We start from the raw sequence: 22,255 nt of genomic DNA on the forward strand, positions 1-22,255 counted from the left end.
GGGTTCTTCCTACAGCGATCACCTTATAGCAACTCCGGGTATCATGTTACGGAGAGGAAATCACTGGGAAGTAAATGGTCGTCATGTGTCAAGCCTTGGGCGTCTTCCAGGAGGGTTCCTTTCTCCCAGAGTGGGGGATCTAATCTGGTTCACTTGATTTCGAGCGTTGTCTGCAGGTGAACATGCAGAAACACAGCCAGCATTTTCTTAGAGAGCGAGCAATGACACACCCTTTTGCACACAGTTGTGGGAAGGAAATTGCATAAAGGTATTGGACCCTGAGGGAACCATGTGTTTCTTCCGAGGGCTGAAGCAGCCTCCCCTGGTCTGGCCTTCAAAAGGATGCTTTCCAAATGGCGGTGCAAAGCCCAAGAAGGGAACAAGAGGGAGGAGAAGACAACGTACGGGCGAGCACAGTGTGCGTGGGCCTCTTTGGGGTGATGAGGCACAGACCCACTCCAGAGGCTGGCACTCGGTGGGAAAGAAAAGGGACGGCCGGGTGGCTGCAGCCTGCTGAGGACTGCTGACAAGCTGGCAGTCAGCCAGGGCCGCCTCCCTGCTCAGGCAGGCCTCCCTACGCCAGAGGACCAGGCGATCCCTCCCGGGATCAGACCGGCTTCACTTCAAATCGCTGCACAGGTCACTCACGGGACGTGGGCTGGGGGGTGGGGGTGCGGGCAGGCAAGCGGGCAGGGGGGAAGTGATTTAAACCCTCTGAGAGATAACTGAGAAAGAATTCAGTGAGAATCACCGAGAAGTATTAGCAAAGCTACTGTCCTCACTGTTTCTAAATAATAGGTAGGTGTGGCAGACCAATTCCCAACAGATTAGCAGCATCCCTGAGTCTGATGCCAACCGGGTACATTCACTCCCTCCATGCCCCGAAGCCATGTCAAACACTCCAGGTACATAGCGGTCTACAGACTAAGAAACGCTTCCCGGCACACTCTGTCAACAAAGCCCAAGAAGTGAGTTGGGGGGGTGGCGGGTGGGAGTGGGATATCACTAGCCATTAGAAGGGGATCAACTTTGGTCAGTGGAGTCTATTAAAGGTGGTTAAGGGCAGGCCCCAGGCCATGACCCAGGTTTCCGGATGAGTGGCTTGGCATTTTCTGGACTCCATGCTGTTCCCATCAAGGACATCTGTGTGGGGGTGGTCACGCCTGAGTGCAGGACTTCCCTTTTCCTCCCCAGGGCTTCTATTGGCCTCCTCTAAACCTGTTATGAATGAATCTAGGGGACAGGGCTAGCGTCCCACAAGTGGAATCAGAGAAGGGACCCACAGCTAAGTCAGGTCAGGCGTGTGCCTGCCAAGATACCTTCACAGACAGAGCTAGCTCTGGCGTGGCAGGCAGCTGAAACCAGGCCCAGTTTGACCCTGCTGCCAGCTCGCAGTCTCATCAGGGCAGCAGTCCTTGGAACGGCACAAGGCCGTAGCCTCTCCGCAAGGGTGGCAAGCCCTAACCTTTCCAGCCGCCATCAGCCTGTCCACTAAACACCTGGCATTTAAAAGAGAAAGAAAAACATATGTTTCCTCCATTCTAGAAAGGCCAGGCATATTTATCTGACTTAATGGTTTATCACTGATATTCAGTGCCTCCCTGAACTGATCAACCCACCCCCCTCTGCTGCACTAGATCCTGCCCCAAGGCCCGCCCATGTCGGTCACTGGGCACCTCTACCTCGGCCTACTCTGTGTGCTGCTGCAGGTCCCCACAAGGGCAGTGACCCACACGTCCTCCTGTCAGCAAAGACACCCCAGCCAGCTGACCCAATTCTACCATACTGCCAGACCCCACGACCATGGCAGCCCCAGGGCCCCTTTAGCACTGGCAACAATGCAGAACCCACCCACCCTGCCCTCCCCTCGCAGCAGAGGGCTCTCTGGCTGAAGAAAGATGGAAGAGCTCAGAAAGGTCCTACAGCCAGCACTAGAGATTAGGGAGGAGCCCTGAGATGATTCTTGGTCAGTACTAAGATCCACTGCACCCCACCCCACTCCACGACCTGTCCTCCCCTCCTCAGAAGCTTTACCGGGAACCGGAGAGACTAGGGCTCTTGGTTTCCTAAGTCTAGAGAGGCCATTCCTTGGCTAACCCCAGAGATGAGGCAGAGGAGGGAAGTCTGGGAAAGACCCTTAGGTAGAGGAGTGTGGGACCAGGCTCACCTGAAGAGGAATACAAGAGCCTCCCTCCATGGAAAGGTTTTTATTTGAAATATAGTCTGAGCAACACGAGTGTAGTCAAGAGGAGGAGGGGCTGGCCTGTCGGGAGCAACAGCCTCTCCAATGGCACAGGAGCAAGAGGACAAATATCCCAACGTCTGTGTGCCCCCAGACCCATCCCACAGCTCAGGAAGGAGGCACAGTAGCCGAACAAGTCCTGCACAGCCCCCAACCCTCTGAAGGAAAGGAGGCAGCTGACTGCCATGCCCGCCTGCCTCTGCAGCACCCCCTGCTCTGCCCGAGCCCCCACTAGCACTGCCAAGTTTCACCCACCCACTGGGACACTGGCCAATTCGTTCTCCAGGGCAATTTGGGGACAAGGAATCGGAGAAGATAGAAGGGAGGACAAGGCAACCAAGGGCTCTCACAGGACAGCTGGGCAGAGCTCTCTGAGAGGGACTTGTGTGGGCACCCCTTGCTCCCCCTCTTCTCAGGCTCAGATAGTGGGAGGGGAGCTGGAGTGCTGGCGGCTGAAGGTAAGCAGAGCTCCCAGGAGCCCGCAGCTGAGGGCAGCCAGCAGGGGGCCTCCCAGAAGAGCACAGCAGCTGAGGGTCTCAAGCCAAGTTCACAGCACCGGGGCTGGGAGGACACAGACAAAACTGGGGTACCAAGAAGCAGCACAAAGCTACATAAATAACAGAAGCAAATCCAGAGCTGTTAGGGTCCTGGAGCCGGGGGGGCCACTCAGCCCCCTGTAGCTCAGGGCAGACACTGCTCCAGGGCACGGCTGGCCTCATTCCCACCAGGGCAGGGCCTGTCACCTCTCATTGTCCGCGTGGTCAGTGGAGGACACTAGGGCGACACCCAACCTCAGACTACGAAGCCTCTGGTCACACCTAAAGGGAGGGTGTGTGGCTATCCTGGTCCGCAGGGGCCTGTGGCTGACTCCGAGCATCCTGGGCACCATCTGATCTTGCCTCGCGTTCAGCCAGCAAAGACCCGCTAGCACATTCTTCCAGTCCATTCTCCCTGGTCTTCGTGGGCACCGCCTCCGCAGAGCCCACCTCAGGCTCTGCCGCCTCCGTCGCTGGCTCCACCACCTCCTCCCCGTCCTCTTCCCCCTCCTGGTCTCGCATCTTGTGGACGATGAAGAGATGGCGGCTGAGGGAGCTGGCAGAGGTGTAGCACAAGCCACAGAGGAGACACTGGGCTGTGGAGTTGTCCGTCTGGTGCTGAGGTATGTGGCTCTTGAATTCGAGCCCCGAGTCTGTTGCAAAGCTACACTTTGCACACTGAAAAAGGGACTTGTGTCTTTTGGGGGAGGAGGCAGCCATGCCACTGGAGGTGTCCACAGCGTCGACGGCTTCGCTTTTTCTTTTCAGATGGTTCACCTGGAAGGACACACAGCACAAGCAGAGTCTAGACTGACCTCGGTCCTACACATAAGGCCCCTCTGACCTGATGAGTGCATCCCGCAGGACCCCCAGCAGCCACCACCTAAGTTGGGGTCACCCCAGTCCCAAATGCTGGTTTAGGTTTGTTTTTTTTCTAAATGTAACATATCCATGAGGGGTACACCATTTCAAAGATGTACACAGGGTACAGAGAAAATCAGTCGTCGTCCCCGAGGCTTGCAGTCCTGAGGCAGCCATTTCACCTGGGTTTTGTAACTCTTGTACATGTACAAGCAGGCGCCCTGATGTATAGTGGTTATGTGTTGGACTGCTAACTGCAAGGGCAGCAGTTCAAAACCACCAGGCGCTCTGTGGGAGAAAGAGGAGGCTTTCTACTCCCTTCAAGAGTTACCGTCTCGGAAACCCATGGGGCAGCTCTACTTGTCCAGGAGGGCTGCTCTGAGGTAGCATGCATTTGCTTGCTGGCTTTGACACACGACAAAGAGCCGTGCACTTCACAGCACACAGCTTGTCTACGCAGGCGTACGCACGTGTGGTTCTCCCTCAGTTAGGCTCCACCCCACCGTGAGGACGAACCATGAGGGACACTGAGTTGAATTCCAGCATTGTCACTGCACACAGGGCTGAAGTAAACATCCTTGAACATGGCTCTTTGTGCCCAAGGCCGAAGACGGGACAGATAACTCCCTAAGAGTTGGGCCCAAGGGTAGGTGCATCTTGGGAGCAGGGAAGGGATCAGCCGTACCTTTTAATCATTGACAGATGTTGGCAAGTGACAAGGCAATCTCTCTGAGCAAAGGGGGCTATTTCCCCATGCCTTTGCCAACTAGCTCCTCTCTCTCAATAGCCAAGAAAGTTCTGCGAATGGCCTAGAACTCTTGGCACCTCAGAGCTTTCCAGACAGGCCGGACTCCTCTCTAAGGAGTGGGAAGAGCTACAGCAAGGAGGGGGAACAGGGTGCTCTAGAAATTCATCAGAAATAGGGGCGGGGTGGGGTGGGGGGGCTGGGGAGGCCAGGATAACATAATTCTAAGCCTGGCCTTCCCCAGGATTGTGGAGGGGCAGGGGACTCAGCCAATGCTCAACACCCTCACCAAACAGCCCTGCCCCTCCAGCCTCTGCCTCATGGGCAGCTGTGAGGTGGGAACAGGATAGTGGTCTGCAGTGGTCTCAGAGCTCACAGTGACAGGGGACAGCAGAACCAAAGGTCAGGGAACTGTCAGCATTTCCCAGGCGGTCACACAGGGCAAGCATGTTGCTCCACAGTCACAAGGACAAATGGGCTCCCTACTGCCTTCCTATTGCTCCTGCAGCTCCAAGCCTCTGGAGCGGGCAGTGGCAGGAGGGGGCAGGGAGCCCAGACTCACCTGAGGGAGAGGGCCACCCGGAGCTCTGACTTTCGACGTCTGGCTCAAGTCAGGGTTTCTGATACCATGCATAAGGCTGATGTGGCTCTCCAGGAGGGAGGGCCGAGGAAAGCTGGGGCTATCTTCTGTGCAATACCTGCAAAAGCAAGGCCAAGGTCAGGGAGTTCTCAGGCCGTGGGGCCCAGGGGAGCTGGGCAGCCAGAGGGAAGTCGCAGCAGATTCCAACTCCAGGCTCCCTCAGGCTCTTCACAAGGAGGCCAGGGGAAGAGAGAGGCTAGGCCTGGAGCTGGCAGACAGTCCCAGGGCTCGCCAGAGAGCATCCAGCCAGCAAGTCAGCCAACGGGCCAGAAGACTCCAAGTCCAGCTGTTAGTAGTACCTTTGACACCTGGCCCCACGCCATGGACTCACTCCCTGCTCCCTGGTCTCACTGCCCAGGGCCCCAAGTGCTGAGCAAGTGGTCAGCATGAAAGAGGCCAGAACATGCCCCAAACATGACCAGACAGGGTGCTTGGTCACGCCATCATCCCTCCTCTTAACACCCCTGATGAGTGGGCCAGCATGAGGTGTGTGTGGGGGGGAGGGGAATCAAGGGCCCCAGAGCCCCTGGCTTTTGACCGACTCAATGCATTTCCCCAGGTAGAACTTGACTTCATCAAGAACAGTCCCAAGGTGTTGAGGGCAGACTCTTGGTGAACGCCCACCTCTCCAGGGACTCACCCACAGGTGTACACCTTCTTCACTGTGTCGTGGTTGTTGCGGATGTGTTTGCGCAGGCTGTTGGGGGTGTGGAAGGACTGCTCGCACTGCCGGCACGGGTACCGTTTCAGCACCTAGGAGCGGCGTGGCAGGAGGCAAAGCGTCAGCTCCACGGGACAGCTCAGAGGACACCTTTCTCCTCGGCTGAGGTGTGCAAGAAGGGCACGAGCCGAAAACCTCACCATCTACATACTCACCCTGCTCCAGGCCACCCTACGGGGCCCCAGGAACCAGCTGCCACAGGGGCCTAGTCCCGGGGAGCCGGCAGCGTAGCAAGGGGCCTGCACTTACCCGCCCGTGGCTCTTTTTCATGTGGGACACGTAGCTCTCCCGGTCAGGGACCCACTCCTGACACTCCTGACAGGTCCAGCCCGTGGTCCTCAGCCGGGGCCTGGCTTCCGTCCTACGGTGGGCTTCTGACCTGCCCCAACGACTGGAGGACAGGGAGCTGCCCCGAGCAGCCACACTCGATGTTGGAGGCTCAGCAGGGACTCGAGAGCCGGGGCGGCTCGAGGACGTGTCCACTGAAGACTGGAGGCTTGACAGCTCGTCCAGGTTTCGGGGGACCCCGTGGGTGCTCTGGGGATGGGGAGAGCGATTACTGACTGGGCAAGGGGAGAGATGCACAGAGTCCAACCCCCGGTCTGGTGCCCGTGCCCTCCTCCCCGGCCTCTTGCCCCGGCGCAGCTCACCTTCACATGCTGCATCAGCTCTGGCTTCTGCGGGAACAAGAGCGGGCACTCGGGGCACTTGAAGACCCCCACCTGGGCCTGGCTGGCATTCTGGTAAAAATGCTGCTGGATGTGCCGCTTCTTGTTGAAGACCATTTCACAGGAGCACTTGTAAATGAGCCTGTGAGACAAGCCCGGGGCGGCGCGAGGCATCAGCCCACGGCTCTCAGAGCCAGTGTGGGCACTCCCCCATCTCCAGGTGTCCTCCTGGGCTCCAGCCCCAGGCCCACCCCTTCCCGCCCCACAAGGCTGGCACTCACTGGGAAGGCCTGTGGGGCTGGGAGGGATGCTGGGAGGCGCTGTGGTCAGCGGTGCTGCTGGCAGTCTTGAAGGCCATGGGGCAGAATGCACATTTGTGGAAGACCTGGCAGTGCCGCTCCTGGATGTGGCTTTTCAGCAAGGCCAAGGTCAGGTGGACGACACCACAGTGGATGCACCTAGACAGCAGAGGAGGGGATGTCAGACCCAGAGACGGGGTTGGAAGCATGGAGGCAGGAGCAGAGCTGTCATCGCAGGCAGGGGCTAACTCCCCTCCAGAGAGCACCCTGCCTCCCACCCGCCACGCACAGGTCCTTAAGTCAGCTGCGTGGATTCTTAACACAGGGCTGCGCCTGATTCTGCAGATGATGAGTTTCTTCCGATGGAACCCCCTGGCTAGGAGATGCTGTCGGAACGGACAGAAGAGAATGGTTCTGCAATGGCATAAACAATACACACTTGAGTCTGGCACTGCTGCAGGAGTCCAGGTGGGATTTGAGAGGGAGCCTGCGGAAAGCCTGGGCCTTCTCTGACAGGCTGGTTTTGATGAAGCGAGGATGGCTATATGACACAAGTACAGTCGTTTAAAATATTTGTGGAGAAATTGTCACAAGAGGGGGAAATGGGTATGAGACAAATAGGAAAAAAAAAAACTGAGCTGGAAGGGTATGTCCACTTTCACAGGCCCCAGCCTCCAAGCCCAGGGAAGTGGCCTAGAGCCATCCCATGGGCCTACTTGCAAGAGACCCCCTCCCTGGGGTTTCCCAGACTGTGAATCTCTACGGAGCAGACCACCTCGGCTTTCACAGGCCTCTTTATATTTAATGGACAGAAACATTCAGTAGGCCCCGGGTCAGGGGCTCAGAGCCCTCGGGCAGTGGTGCTGGTGCGATGGGACCATGTGCGGCCCGTTTGCGTCCCATTTCTCCAAGTCCTGCTGGCTGGCCACCTTGTTTTCAACGGGTTCGAATCAACGAAACAAAGGCCTGCCTTAAACAGCTCTTCAGAAACTGAGGCCTTTGGTGGCCCTGCCTTTTATTTTTATGTTTGAGGTTTTTTGATGGTGGCCCCATTGGCTTAACGTTTTAACGGGATTGGGATAAAAATGTTGTGCAGTCTTTCCATTCCCTTTTCACACTAATATTGCCTTTCCTTCAGCATCAAAGACAGCAGTGTCCTTTCTCCAGGCGAGCCGGCATTCGCTAAGGTTCCTGGTCCTTTCTCGTCTATGCAGTCCTTTTGTTGAACCCTCAGCTAAGAGGAGTGGGCGGGAGTGGAGAATGGTCTGACGTAACAGAAATAGTGCATATGTCTGTCTACAAATGCCTATAAACATACTCAGTCTCCCCTACACAACAACCCCCCCTACACACACACCCGTGGCGTTCCGTTGCTCCCTCTATCTCGTTCTGCTGGTTGCTATCACTGCCACTTGCATTAATCCCACCCCTACAGCCCTAGCATCCAAAGAGGCACTAGCAAAGATACTGTCGCAAAGAAGAACCTGGCTTCACTTAAGAATTCTTCTACTCCCAACTCTCTATAAGAATCCGGATCAAATTGGGAGGGGGGTGTGGTAAGGACACGACAGTACTCCAAATTCTCACATACGCCACACATTCTCGAGCAGAGAATATGAATTCCCAAAACCGCTGCCCTGAGATAATCTTAAACCTTAAGCCACAATTAGACCCTAATGTGTTCTGTAAGCCAAGCAGGAAATTAGCTCATTTCAAAAAGAATATTGGCTTTGGACACTGCTCCTTTGAAGAACATGCTGAATGAGATCCAATGAATCACAGCAACACGAAAGGTCAGATGGGAAACTTGGGGAGCTACTCCTTCATGTCAATGGGAGAGGAACACACACAGGCGCGCACCCCTTCCCCACCCACCCACATTCAGATTGACCAAATTTACAGGAGCAGTGTAACTGTTCACTTTATAAAGGCCACCGGAATTCATTCTACTGACCCAGTCTATTCACGGAGGAGGGCTTACTGAAATTAAGAACATAAGTGGGTCAAAGAGCAATCGCAAAGCACCCTCAGTAAACATCACGTAAGGTTTAGACAGAAAAGATGTGCACATAAAACAAAATCCAATCACTTAACAAACCCTCTGCACCAAAAATTTTAAGAAGCTCTGAAAAGCAATTGTAGAACTTTATGCTGTTAAAAAAAAAAAAAAAGCTTTATACCAGGTGGAGCAAAGGCGGGGTAGAAAGGGGGAACCAATTACAAGGATCTACGTATAACCTCCTCCCTGGGGGATGGACAACAGAAAAGTGAGACGTCAGACAGTGTAAGATATGACAAAATAATAATTTATAAATTATCAAGGGTTTATGAGGGAGGAGGGAGCAGCGAGGGAGGGGAAAATGAGGAGCTGATACCAAGGACTCAAGCAGAAAGCAAATGTTTTGAGAATGATGATGGCAACAAATACACTGGATTGTGATAAGCGTGGTATGAGCCCTCAGTAAAATGATTTAAAAAAAGAGAGAGAAAATTTTAAGCAAAATAAACTCATAGTCATATGCAGGGGGAAAAAGGCTTTAAGAAAGGCTAGAGAGCAGCCAAGTACTTAACTTTGCTAATAATCACAGCAAATAAAATAGTATTTTTTGCAAAGATTAAACTTGCTCTCTTTAAGGACATCATTGCAGACTCTCAAATTATCAATGAGAAGCAAAAAAAAAAATGTATTACACATGTGTAGGTTTTTCAGATTTTCTTCAGAAGAAAGCAAAAATAATAGAAAACATAAAATGAGCAAAACTTTGTATTGGAGTTTAATGAAATGGAACATCTGAATGCATATTGCTTGAGAGTTTTCTCAAAAACAATATTCACAGAATGGGAGAAAATATCTGCAAATCATATATTTGACTTGTATCCAGGATATACAAAGAGCTCTTTTTAAAAAAATGGGCAAAGGATCTAAAAGACATTTCTCCAAAGAAGATAACAAATGGGCAGTACGCTCATGCAAGGGTACTCAAGAGAAACATACCTTTAACCCACCGTGAGGAGCTATTTCACACCCACCACACACTACCAAGGTCAGGTCCCAACTCAGCAACCTGAGGCAGGATTTCTGAGGCTGTGAATCTTCGAGAGCTGACAGCCTCCACTTTCTTCCAGGGAGCACCTGGTGGGTTTGAACTGGTGACCTTGCAGTTAGCTTCCTATACTGCCACCAAGGGAGGCTCTTTTCACACTCACTTGGATGGCTATCATCAAAAAGTCAGACTAGTATTGATGAGGATGTGAAGAAACTGCAACATGTTGGTAGGAATATAAAAATGCTGCAGTCACTCGAGAGAAGAGTGTGGCCCTTCACATAGCCAGTCTACCCATCCTAGATATGTCCCCAAAGGCCTGAGAGATGCGATTCACATACTTGTACACCGATGATCACGGCAGCGCTTGTCACGATAACTTAAAAGTGAGAAGGGAAAAAAATATCACGTGCCCATCCACAAAGGGATAAATGTCATACATCCATACAATGGAATATTATGTGGCCATAAAAAGAATGAAGTAACGGAAATGCTACATCATGGATACATCTTGAAAACACTGGAAACATTAAAGACCACATTTAAGATCACATGCCAGAAAACTCTATATTAAATGTCCCAAAGAGGCAAATCTATAGCCAGAAAGTCAATCTGTGGTCGCCTAGGGCTGGGGGCACTCTTCTTGTTGGGGTGGTGAAAATGCTCTACCATTAATTGTGGTGATGGTTGTACAACTCTGTGACTACACTAAAAAGCATTGAACCGGATTGCATGATACATGAATTCTATCTCAGTAAAGCCGTTACTCAAAAAAAAAAAAAAATCAAACCATCCTCGTCTTAAGTGTAAAAAATACTGTATTGATGCATAGGTCTTCTGGGTTCACTCACTGATCACCGAAGGTTTTAATACCAATTTCTTCAATAATCCCTTTAGCTAAATCACAGGACAGTTTTACCTGACATTACAGAAGTAAAATGAAAGATTCACCTAAAACCACATCCCCACACAAAACTTGCTATCAGTCCATCCACGCTATTGAAAATTTCTTGGATTTCAGCTTCAAAGATAAAAATGTAAGTGTTAATAGCATTGCTATTGGATTGGGGTTGACCTTGGGACATGGATGTACACATTTAGGCCAGAGTTGGAAGGATAGTGTCAAAGGTTAGAGGGCCTTGTAATAAGACGTTTGGGTGTCTGGCTGAAAAAGGTCGCCTGGGAGGCTGCCACACAACGATCTGCCACGTGGTGGCAAAGGCTCTGTATGCTCTTGTCTGTCTGGGCTCAGTCTTGCTTTCAGCACACTCCAGGCTCTCCAATCTTCATAACACATGAAAGACATTAGGCTACATTTGGAAATGCTTATGCCAAGGCAGAAATCTGGGAGTCATCACCGACACCTCCCCATTCCTCAACCTCACACACATACTCCCATCAAATCCTGGGGCTTCTGAGTCCTAACTCTCTCTCAAATCAACCTTATCCTCCCCATCCCCAGAGCCAGGCCCGAGCTAAAGGCCTGGTTGTCTCCTCAGGATTATTTCACCCTCCACTCTCCCTCCCAGTCCCTTCCCTCTCTCAGGACAGGTCAGCTTCCCCCAGTGAGCTTTTAAATGCAGAGGCAACGCTGGTTCTTCCCTGGATAAAGTCCACGTGTCTGCCAAGGAATACAAGGTCTCGCAGGGCCTGGCCTCTGCCTTCGTCCTCGTCTCCTTCCTTACCAACCCGGATTCCTTTTATCCTGACACACTTCTAACTGTGCGTCGTCCCGTAACCCCTGCTGCGAGTGCTTGCGCCCCTGCCTGAACCTTGCCAGGCAAGCTCTTCCCTCTGCCTGAAAAGCTCTCACTAGCTCCCTCGGCCTCTCTCCTCTCTTCAACAGAATGCTGCTGCCCCTGCAGAACTTGCCGCTCTGAGTTATAAATCGCCTGTGCACACACCTGCAACCCACCAGACTGATGCCCCTTGAGAGGGCGACTGCGTCTTAATCACCTCTGTGTGCCCAGGGTCCTGAGCTATGCTAACGTCAAACATGGGCTTCAATAAATGCAGAATAAACGAATGAAGCTCACCATCTTTTTAAAACACCAAAGCACTGAGAAACCTTACTAAATTGGGGCAAATATTCATTTTCAAAGGTGAGAAAGTGGAGCCTCGGACAGTACAGAAACTCCCACATGGGACAAATCAGCAGAGGCTACCAGGCTGGGTCGGAGTAGGGTTAGCGTCCTCACAGCCCTGCAGGAGGTCCCCTCTACTTAAGACTGTGGCCCTGAAGGTGACTGCTTGCTTCTATAGCTTTGACACAATGTAGGAAGCGCAGGCTAAAATAAATAAATCTCTTCGTTTTTTTATGAAGCTGTTTGTTTGTTTGTTTGTTTGTTTCTTCCATCCTTTTGGTTTTGACTGCTGCTCACATAAAAATGAACACTAACCAAAACAGAGATCCAGGAACCCTCTGTGTGTGCTGTTTTGCAGCGCTGTCTGTTAATGAAAAATTGAGGCCATTTGCAAGTACCCCGGTTGGGGATCTTATCATCGCAACGGTATTTCAAATCCAACATGCCAGCACAAGAAACTCTGGGAGCAAATGCACTGAAATTGGGGGGCAACTTGACAAAAGTGAATGGTATATACATCCTCTGCCTTGGTGGCGCGCAGTTAAGTGCTCGGCGGCCACTAAAAGTTGGCAAGCCGAGCCGAGCCTGCACCTCTGTGGAAGAAAGGCCCGGTGATCCGCTCAGGCAAGATGACGGCCCAGGAGAGGGACCCCGGGGGCAGCTCCACTCATGAACCCAGGGTTCATGCAACAGTACCCGAGGACAGCAAACTACTTAAACCCTGACACACACACCCCCGCCCCCCCCAGATGACTTGGTTTTTTGGCAGCTGATATTTGTCAACGTGCTATTCTCCTCCTTTTTCCGTTCTCTACAAAATATAAAGGCCTGACTGAGCCAATCAAGGTCCTTATCCCATTAGGGCGGGGCAGCGCCCTCATTCTGAAATGTGTTGCCCCGGGAAGAGGCCCAGCCCTGGGAAGTTGCGGCAGCACCCACCTGTAGCCCACCTTGCGGGCATAGTGCAGGCAATTCTCCTTGACGTGGGTCTGGAAATAGGCAGAGCGGCAGAGGGCCCCACACTCCGGGCAGCAGTAGGGGGACTTGTGAGCGTGGATCCGCTGGTGGGCGCAGAAACTGCACTGGTTGGGCAACAGCATCTGGCACACCTGGCAGGTCTAGGAGAGAGCACCGAGAGAGTAGGCCCAGCCTCCCAGTCAGAGCTGCCTAGCTCTCCTGGGATTCAGGCCAGAGTAACCAACCCCCAACCACTCAATCCTGCAGGGTCCACAGGACACTTGTGGTATGTCTGACACTGACACCCGGGGGCTGTGCCTTCCTTCCGCCTCATGCATCAGAGACAAACCCTGGCTCTCTCTTCCCAAGTATGAGTCCTGTCCTCTAGGACTGTTAGGGACTTCAAAAAGTTTGTGAAAGACTGGATTGCAAAGATAATGGAATTTTTCCATGGGATTTTTGAAGCCCCCTCTTAACTGCTCCCCGCACCACCACCCCACCTCGGGCTTAACACAGGACCAATTTTTTCTTTCTAGAGCCCTAAGCAAGAGCACCCTACAGTACTAGAACCTTCCTGGTGACACTGGGCCTCGTTCTGGTAATCCTTCTCACCACACACACAAAACGGAGCAATAGAAGGATAAGCCAAAAACCCATCACCATGCACACCTACAGGGAAGGAGGGAGCAGGGTGAAAGTCAGGGGTGGAAGCAAGACTTCTCTGGGTGTGTCTGAAGTTTTAACTTTGGAAGCAGTCCAATATTTTTTATACTTTTCCAAATTGGAGTTCATTTAAATAAAAACATTCCTGAAAAACTGAAACCAGGCTACAGCAGTCTAACTATATATACAAAGGTGTTTCTAAAAGTTCCTGGGAGCACAATGTAATTAAAAGGTAATGGTTTGTTTGTGTGCCCCCCTAACCCCGCAAAAGAGACCAGGCCTATTGCTCAGAGACTGACAGAACTCTCAAGACGACGGACGGCCCTTAGTCACTCTTTAGGTCTGGAACTGAACTCTGGCTACAACAATCAACCATTTAAGATCCAAAGGGCTGCATTTGCCCAAGAACAAAGCACAGAGGGTCAGGAAAGGAGAAGGGGTGGAAGCCGGAAATACCGAGACGCAAGGCATCCATGATGGTATACGGAAGGGCTGCCAACCGAGGAGGTGAAAGCAAAGGTGTTCTGAACTGACAAGTGCAAAAGTGATGATCTCTTCTCTGTAAACCTGCAAGCAATTCACAATCAAATGTAACTTTTCTATGAGCTGTTGGAAGCCTAGGCACACAAAGAAAGGAATGAGCCCCCAGCAATCTTAAAATGTGGGATTTTGGCTGACACACTCTCATTGTGAAGACAGTCTGAGGGCAAAAAGAACTTCAAGTACACCTGAAACTTGATGCAGCTGTCTTAACGTTAGAAATACTGGTTTTGGTATATTTTTAAAGTCTTGTATGTAGATTGAAGAATAAATCAATACACTGGAGGAAAAATGTAGGAACCAAAAGTGTTAGCAGAAAAATCAGAAGTTACATAAAACACTAATTTTAAGTGCCAGTGTAAATTCATGTCTTTCCTTTTTAAAAAATACTAGTATGCATTCACTTGCTCTGACCACTGAAAAGTCCTCGCCGCAGACGCAGCAGCAGCCCCGGCAGCAGTCAGCCTCTCTGGGGCTGAAAACACAGCACCAAAGAGAGCCCAGCTCCTTGGAGCCAGAGCAGGTTCTAGGTTTAGCACAAGACACGCACCAGATCACCTCATTGGGGCTGAAGCAAAGAAAGGACACTCTCAAGGAGTAAGAGGACACGAGACTGCTTTTCCCACTGACCGAAGGTGGCGTAACTTCAGCATCAGAAATAATTAATAAGCACAGTGAAGGTATAAAAATCAGCAACTCATTATAACAAAAATAATAAGAGACTTTTTCAACACCGTTTGAAACTGCTAGGGCACCAACTCATTACTTAGAAAATGGTTCATCAAAGGATATAAATCCTGTTTTCACCCCATTTTACAACATAAACTGTGTTTCACTAGGACCACAAGGCCCTCATAGAAGGAAACCTGCTCCATACAGAAGTTCAACTAACAACGAAAAAAGAAACAATACAATTAGAAAAACATTCTTCTGCAGCTCCTAACAGAAGCAATGATTAGGAGGCTAAGTCAGAAAGTACTGCTACAAAGTCAGAGAGACCTTTGGGAAGCAAAAGGTGAAGCTCTGGTTTTCTGACCAGGCCCTCCATCGAGGCTCAGCCCCTCTCACCCTTCCTTCCTGCACCAGCAGGCGCCCTTCCACTTACACCGCATCAAGCAGCCCTTTGGGCACCCTTAAGGGGCTCCAGTGGGCTCCTTTTTTTCAGTGGTGCATTTGGGGGCCAGAAATAAGTCTGAAGAGGCAAGATCCAGGCTGTAGGGCAGACGGGGAAAGGTTCCCCAATGAAACGCTCCTAGGACAGCCCTCCCCACCCTTGAAGGCAGAGCAGGCAGAGTGTTGTGGGGGGGAAATTCCTTGACCTTTTTCTCAACAATGCTGTTTTTGATGTTCTTAAAACGTCTTCATAAGAAACCCCTAAGACTTCCTGTGTCCTTCGAGAAAAATCTATCAAGCTTACTCTTCAGGAATCTGAAAGACTGTCACCATATCCCTCGGAGCTGACCGCTCTGTCTTGAATGTCAATGGGCCAGCAGATCCCCCCAGAGGCCAATGTTTTGCTTGGACCTTAGGGGAAGGCACTCTAGAAGGGCATTTCTGAGAGAGCTTGTCTGCAGCCGTTCACTGACACACAGACAGGTGTGAACATGCCGTGTTTGGAACAAGCCTATGCGTGTGTGAACTGGAACCCCAGGAGCATTATGTTGTGACTCACCCTCATATTTGGGAGTGCAGTTCCTGGGTGGTGCAAATGGCCAATGTGCTTGGCTGCAGGTTTGAGTCTACCTGGAGGCACCTCAGAAGCAAGTCCTGGCAATCTCCCGAGGAAAACACGGCCTTGGAGTGTAGTTCTACTCCTACACCCGGTGGTGTCTCCATGAGCTGGTGTCAATTTGACAACAACCGGTTTCGTTGATGGAGACTGTGGGGGACCTGATAATGAAGGACTGAAACACCACAATCCGGACAAGTTCAACACCTTTGAAAAGAAAGCTAGCAGGCACTCTGTGGCCCCCGAAGTCGCGAGATAGGAAGTCCTGTTTCATCTTCATGCTCCGTTCAAAAGTGACCCTGAATCCAACCACGCCTGCAGAACTCAGTTCTAGGCCTCAGAAGAAACCCAGGGTACAGAAGGACATATCAGTCACATGAAGAAGCACTCAATCACACCCAGAACTGTCCAGGAAAGTCCCCGGGACACGTGGCCCCATCTTTTAAAGAAGCCAATGGCATGAGGAGGAGGAGAAAAGAAAGAGGGAAGATGACTGCAAAGAAGTACAAGTCTAGATGACAAGATTTAAGAGACTCAATAAACAAATGTTTAAACATGTGGTCTATGTTTAGATCCTGATTCAAAACAAGCCCAAGTGTAAAAAGACACTTTTTGACATAATTGGGGCAATCTGAAAATGGCTTGTAAATTTTGTTCGATGTGTTGACACAGTAGTTTACACAAACTGTAAGAATGAGAAACTTTACACAAACTGTAAGAATGCTGACATCCTGCCCCAACAGGGTGGCTGGGAGCAGAGAGGAAGGATGAAAAGATCCCTTCAGGTGCAGGCTTCCAGGAAGAAGACAGTGGTCCCAAACGTGCTGCCCTTACTCTGGAGTGGAGCCAAAGCCACACCCAACCTGTCTACCCACCGCCGGGGCACTGTTTCAGGAAACCACCACCAAGGCTAGTCTCTGACCCCAGGGTGCAAGTCTTACTCCGCTCCTTGAGGTTGGAGGCCACCTTGCCACCATGACTGCCGCGGGAACTGGTGAGGGTTGTGAGCCAGGCTGAGGGAAGGACCGATAGCCTCCCTCCCTTCCAGCCTGTGCCCACTAGAGGGGAATAACACGGAGATACAGGAAAAGAAGGGGGCCAACAGGACCCTGTGCCCAGAGCTCTGCCTGATCAGATCTGAGAGGGGAATAGGACAACAAACAGAACAGGCCCGGACACCAGCCCACCACTGATCACGTGACTCAGAAACAGTAATACCGGCTCTCCCCACCCCACCAGGCAGGGTGGACAGGAAGGATGCCAAAGCCTGAGGAAAGAGCCCGAGCCCCCACTCGCCACCGGGCACCCGAGAAGGAAAAGACAAAGTGAAACAGAGGGCACGGATGAGAAACAACAAAGGAACCCCTGCCTGTTGCTGCTCCCCTCCTCTTGGGAGCTGGGTCCTCTGTCCAAGCCCACCAAACTCCGCTTCCTGGCCCTAACCCACACCTCAAAGCCACCCCCACCATCAGCAACCCGTCCTCATCCCACCCCTCCTCCAAACTCACCCTGCAGGCCCAGCTTACAGACCACCTCCACCAAAAGCACTTTCCCTAAACCTGTGGCACCCAGGCCTCTGTGTTTATGACCCAGCTTAGGTTTGAGTCAAATAATTAGCATGGTCAGAAACTGACCAAAAGGTTGGAGGTTCAAGCCCACCAAAAAGGAAAGGCCTCATGGCATGAACTTCAAAAAAAAAACATAAAAAGTCAGCCACGGGAAACCTGATGGAGCCCAGATTTACTCTGATCCACACGGGCTGTCACAAGTCAGCGTCAACCCCATGGCATCCTGCTATCGTCCCCATCCGAGTAACTGCAACCATTTGGGTGGTAATGCCTGCCCTTGCTAAACCTCTATGAGCTCCTGGAGGAAAGATGTGACCTGGCCCAGAGCCCGCAGACACTGAGGAACCATGGGCAGAGCCTATGGGTCACCAATAAGCACACAGGCCCCTGGTCGTGGTAAAGCTAAAGTGGCTGTGTTTCCCCTTCCTCTCAGGTCTCTGGAGCCCTGGCTTTGGGAAGGCCAAGTGAGGGGGTGGACTTGCCAAATCAGAGAGAGAACCTGGAGGGAAAAAGGACTCTTGAAGGTTTGAGGGCCTCCTTGTGCCGCCAGCAGCCTTCTGGGCCATGTCTGGAGGCAGCCCCTTGCCAGGACTTTGCTAATGCAGACAGCCTCTGACACCAAGGACGTCACAGAGAGGTGTGACACAGAAGGCCTTCAAACCCAAGCGACTGACCAACAAATTGATCCCCTCAAATATAACCAAGCATGGGAACAAGCAGACAGGCCTAACAGGTCAGAACACCAGGAAAGGAGGACGCCAGAACCTCTGTGCCGGACCCACAAGCCAGGCGACTGCCCTTCCTTCGACATCAGCCCTGGTGCAGTCCACCCACACGGGCACAGCTGGGCCCACTGCAGGCTGGACGACAGCACCTTGTACACACGGCTGGGCTGTCAGATGTACAGACTGAGGAGGGAGCAGAGACTCTCTGAGTTCCACCCCTGGGTTCTCTGGGACAGGGCCTGGACAGGGCTGACTCCTGCCAGAGGCCAGAGCGAAACCACCCAGCCGGGACCTAACTTGGGGCCTGCCACAGATTGCCTGGCAGCCCCCTGGAGGGTGAGGTGAGTGGAAGGGCACGGTCATGGATCCTCAGGTGTCCCCTTGGTTGTGGGCAGGATGTCTTGCCCATCAACCCCAGCCACCGCTGCCGGGTCGATCCTGACTCCTAGGGACGGACCAGGAAGGCAGAGGAGAAGGGCCTCCAGGGGCTGCCAAGGCTGTCCATATTTACGGAAGCAGCCTGCCACATCTTTTGATCAGCTGGTGGGTTTGAACCACTGACCTTTTGGTTGGCAGTCAAGCGCTTAACCTCTGTGCCACCCGGACTCCTGAATAAAGCCCCAACATGACCTATTCAGGTGAGTGGCTAGCCATCAAGTCAGACACCCTCCCCCAGGACTCAGCAATGAGGGGGCTTCCTTCCAGGCTCCAGGCCCTGGGGGGTGGTTGTGCTTACCAGCCCCTCGGTCTCCTCCGCCAGCCTCTGAAGGTGTGCAGCCAGGGCAATGTAGTCCTGCACCGGCTTGTGGCATTCAAGACACTTGAGTCTGTACCGGATGAGCCGCACGGGGTCTGGGTAGAGGGGCAAGGCTGGTGGAGCGGGGCTGGCGGGGCCCGAGGGGAGGTCGGGTTTCGGGGAGGGCGAGGGGGCTGGGGCTGCTGGTGGCGTGGAGTTCACAGGGGCCGACACAAACATCTGGTCTGCAGAGATGGGCTTCATGAGGAGCTGGGAGCACTGCATGACCAGCCCCTTGCTCTTGTGGTCGCGGGCGTGCCGCAGCAGGCTGCACTTGTTGAAGAAGAGCAGCGTCTTGGAGCACAGTGTGCACAGCACCTCGATGTGGACGCTGCGCCGGCTGTAGTGCTGGCTCAGGCTCTTCTCTAAGGCAAAGGCGTCGCCACACTCCAGGCAGCAGTAGCCGCTGGCCGGCACGTGGATCCTGCTGTCCACCGGGGGGCTGAGGTTTGGTGCGTAGACGGGCACGGGGTTGGCGCTGTGGAGGACCTTGTTGAAGAGTTCCACGGCCAGCGGGGCAGCCTTCTTCACCTGGTGGACCAGGGGCACCGACATCTGCGTGAGCTGGGGCTGGCTCCGCCTCGGAGCCGAGGACTTGGCCGTCACGGACGCAGCGACACTGTGGGGGACCAGGTTCAGGTTGGCCAGGTGGACAGCTTTGGGCAGGAGGTTGGCTGGGGCCAGGCTGGAGGCCTGCAGGACTGAGCTCTGCTGCTGCTTCCGGCCGGTCTGTGAGCCCACCGCTGCCCCCTTCGAGGTCCAGGGCCCGGAGCTGCAGCTGGGAGACGGAGGCTCCCCAGCCTTGCTCTCCTCTCCTTTCAGGTCCTCCTGGGGGCTCCCTGAATTTAGGTCCACCTCAGAAAAGTGCTCCTCCACAGGCAGGGTGACGCCCTCGTCCCCCGGCACCTCACTGGGGGCCTCAGCACTGGCACTCCCAAGAGGCGATCCAACGGGGGACTTAGTTGGGTCATCAGGGTCTGGCAGGATCCTGGTGACGGTCCGTTTGATTTCCCCTGACGATGTCTTAATAGTTTTGATTCTGACTTTGGGAATTGCTGGAGGGGAGCTGGCAGCCACCGAAGGGGAGCCTTTGCTGCTACTGTCACTGCAAATGCTCCGAGGGCTGTCTGATGGCTTGATACTTTTCCTGGGGGCCTCCAGAGGGCTCCGGGGACTCTTTGGTGACTTGGGCATTTTGGGGCTCCCTTTAGAACCCTCCTTAGGGGGCCCTGAGGGATCTTTTGTGTGACCAGGCTGGTCCTCCTTGGTGACACTGGCCGCTCTCTTGGCCTGCAGGGCCACCAGGGCTGCCACACAGGAGGACAGTTTGGAATGAACCGGCTTAAGACGCTGCCGAGGGGGCACTGCCGAGCACGGGCCAAGCTCGGGGGCCAGTCCTCTGGACTCCGCGATTCTGTTGCTGGGGTGGCTGTTGAACTCCAAAGCATCGCCAAAGAACCGGCTGGCCTGCAGCTCCTTGTGAGACTGGGCTGCCTTCAGCCCACCCCGCTCCGGTTCCTGCTGGGTCTCCAGGGGCAGCGGCTCTGGCTTCGGCTCTTTCTTACAGAAGTGATCAAACATGTGTAGCTCCGGAACTGGGAACTTACCCAGAGCTTCCAGGGCTGGGCCGCCCACGGGAGGGGGTGGGAAGTAACTGTCAGGGTGCTTGGGCTTCATCCCAAACCCGTTGTCTTTGATGGTGTCCTCGGACTCGGGGCTGGAGATCGGACTGAACTGGTTAAAGGTTGGTAATGGCTCTGACTTGGGTGGCTCCAGCTTGCCAGGAAAGCTCCTCACGCTGTCTCCGTTCATGAAGGTGGAATCGAACTTCCCACAGTTGTGCCCCAGGCTGTGGGGGTCTGATGGCAGGTCCGGGCCCCGGAACCCATTGTGTAGGAGGCTGGGAGTGATGTGGTCTTTCTCCGCTTCAAAGGACTCCTGGCGGCTGGTGTTCTTGACAATGACACTCACGGCCGGCACATCTGGGGCTGACCCCGAGTGAGACAGGGACACGCTGTCGTCCATACACATGCCGGAAGCCTTGAGGGGATTCTCATTCTCCTCGCTGGGGGTCTGGATGGCCTCCTTGGCATCAAGGCTGGTGGGATCTGGGATGTCAAAGGCAGCCAGAAGATCATCAAAATCAGGGGTTTTCATGTCCCCCATGGCTGGATGCTGGCAAAGGCTATGAAAGAAACAGTAAACAGAAAAAGCGGTCACCAGGATGCCACAGGATTTTGTCCAGCTTAGTCAACACCACATACCCACCCCGATGCACATGCCGCCAGTACACCCCTGAAGACCCCTAGCACTATGCAAAGAAAATAACACACCTAGCAAATTTTATTCCAAGTTTTTAAAATATTGTGATGAGGCAGGTTGAAGAAGGATGTTTACACCCGGTGACAAGCCAGCCTGGGAAACCCTAAACCTTGATGTTTGGGTATTCCTGGCTGGTCTGCAGAGCCCAGAAGTAAGTACACATGCACAGCACACTCTCTTGACTTGTCAGAGAGAAGCATCACGCCATGAGCAAGTGCTCTGGCAAAAGGCCCATGGCTCAAGCCCTTACAGAAACACATACGTCAGCATCTTCCGCTTTAGAAAACTCCTTATTCGTAGGAGACTTGGCTAGAATATCCTCTGCTAACTTTCTCTTAGTAACCTTTGTATTTGTGCTATATGAATTCAATCAAATCCGAAAACCAGTTGCTAGTGCCAGGGTTTGTGCTTCACCGTCTCCTGAATCAACTCCAGGGCCATTGTTTCCAGAGAGCACTTTGTTCTATTCGGCTGTTGCCCTCAGTTCCTTGATTTTCCCAGAGTTGTAAGTGTGGGTAATGGGAGGTGGTTACCCGTGAGGATGACTGGTTATCAAATTCATCTGGGGGCAGATTGGGGAAAGCCCTACATCTATTTTAACTTACTACACTAGCACACACACCCGTTTCCTTCCTGATCTCAGGAAGCAGAGTTACAGAAGGATGGTGAAAGGAACATGCATGGCCTTAGAAAGAGGCCTTCCATTAGGGAGGTACTGTAACACTCACACTGACAGCAAACATGAATCTGGCTGGCTCCAGCCCGCTACAGAAGGGTGTGGAGGGGTAGGGGTGGGGGGGGAAACAGGATGGAAACCCACCACATCCCTCATTCAGTCCTAAATCTTGCATCTGCTTTAGCACCCTGGGGACATCCTGGTACAACACACTTCTTACACTGTGGTTATGCCAACCATTCTCTGGATGCAGGCTGGCATCCAGTTATAGTCTCGAAAAGCAACAGGATCACACAGTGCTTCTTCCATGTGGGCTTTGTTGCTTCTGAGCTAGATGGCCGATTGTTTGCTGAAGGGATCAGGTATCAGACATCAACAAAAACCATATCATTGTGAATGGGGGGGTTCAGATTGGGGACCCAAAGCCCATCTGTAGGCA

General features: G+C 52.8%; 1 protein-coding gene across 2 annotated transcripts in view; it reads right to left on the reverse strand.

Annotated features, from left to right (window-relative positions):
* Positions 1 to 2,192: 2,192 nt before the first annotated feature.
* ZNF592 (zinc finger protein 592) overlaps positions 2,193 to 22,255 on the reverse strand; it is a 42,235-nt gene continuing 22,172 nt past the window's right edge. For both annotated transcript variants that reach the window (XM_004708208.4, XM_045286322.1), the window contains 8 exons: positions 18,759 to 21,003; positions 12,780 to 12,958; positions 6,695 to 6,871; positions 6,396 to 6,555; positions 5,995 to 6,282; positions 5,665 to 5,777; positions 4,947 to 5,082; positions 2,193 to 3,555 (listed from right to left, as the gene is read on the reverse strand). In XM_004708208.4, coding sequence (XP_004708265.1) covers positions 3,061 to 3,555; positions 4,947 to 5,082; positions 5,665 to 5,777; positions 5,995 to 6,282; positions 6,396 to 6,555; positions 6,695 to 6,871; positions 12,780 to 12,958; positions 18,759 to 20,984 — 3,774 coding nt within the window. In that variant the 5' untranslated portion in view covers positions 20,985 to 21,003 and the 3' untranslated portion in view covers positions 2,193 to 3,060. The remainder of the gene's footprint in view (positions 3,556 to 4,946; positions 5,083 to 5,664; positions 5,778 to 5,994; positions 6,283 to 6,395; positions 6,556 to 6,694; positions 6,872 to 12,779; positions 12,959 to 18,758; positions 21,004 to 22,255) is intronic.

Source organism: Echinops telfairi, unplaced genomic scaffold (genome assembly GCF_000313985.2).
Source record: "Echinops telfairi isolate 266 unplaced genomic scaffold, ASM31398v2 ScPeMD7_7;HRSCAF=31, whole genome shotgun sequence".
In the NCBI taxonomy this organism is placed as follows: Eukaryota; Metazoa; Chordata; class Mammalia; order Afrosoricida; family Tenrecidae; genus Echinops; species Echinops telfairi.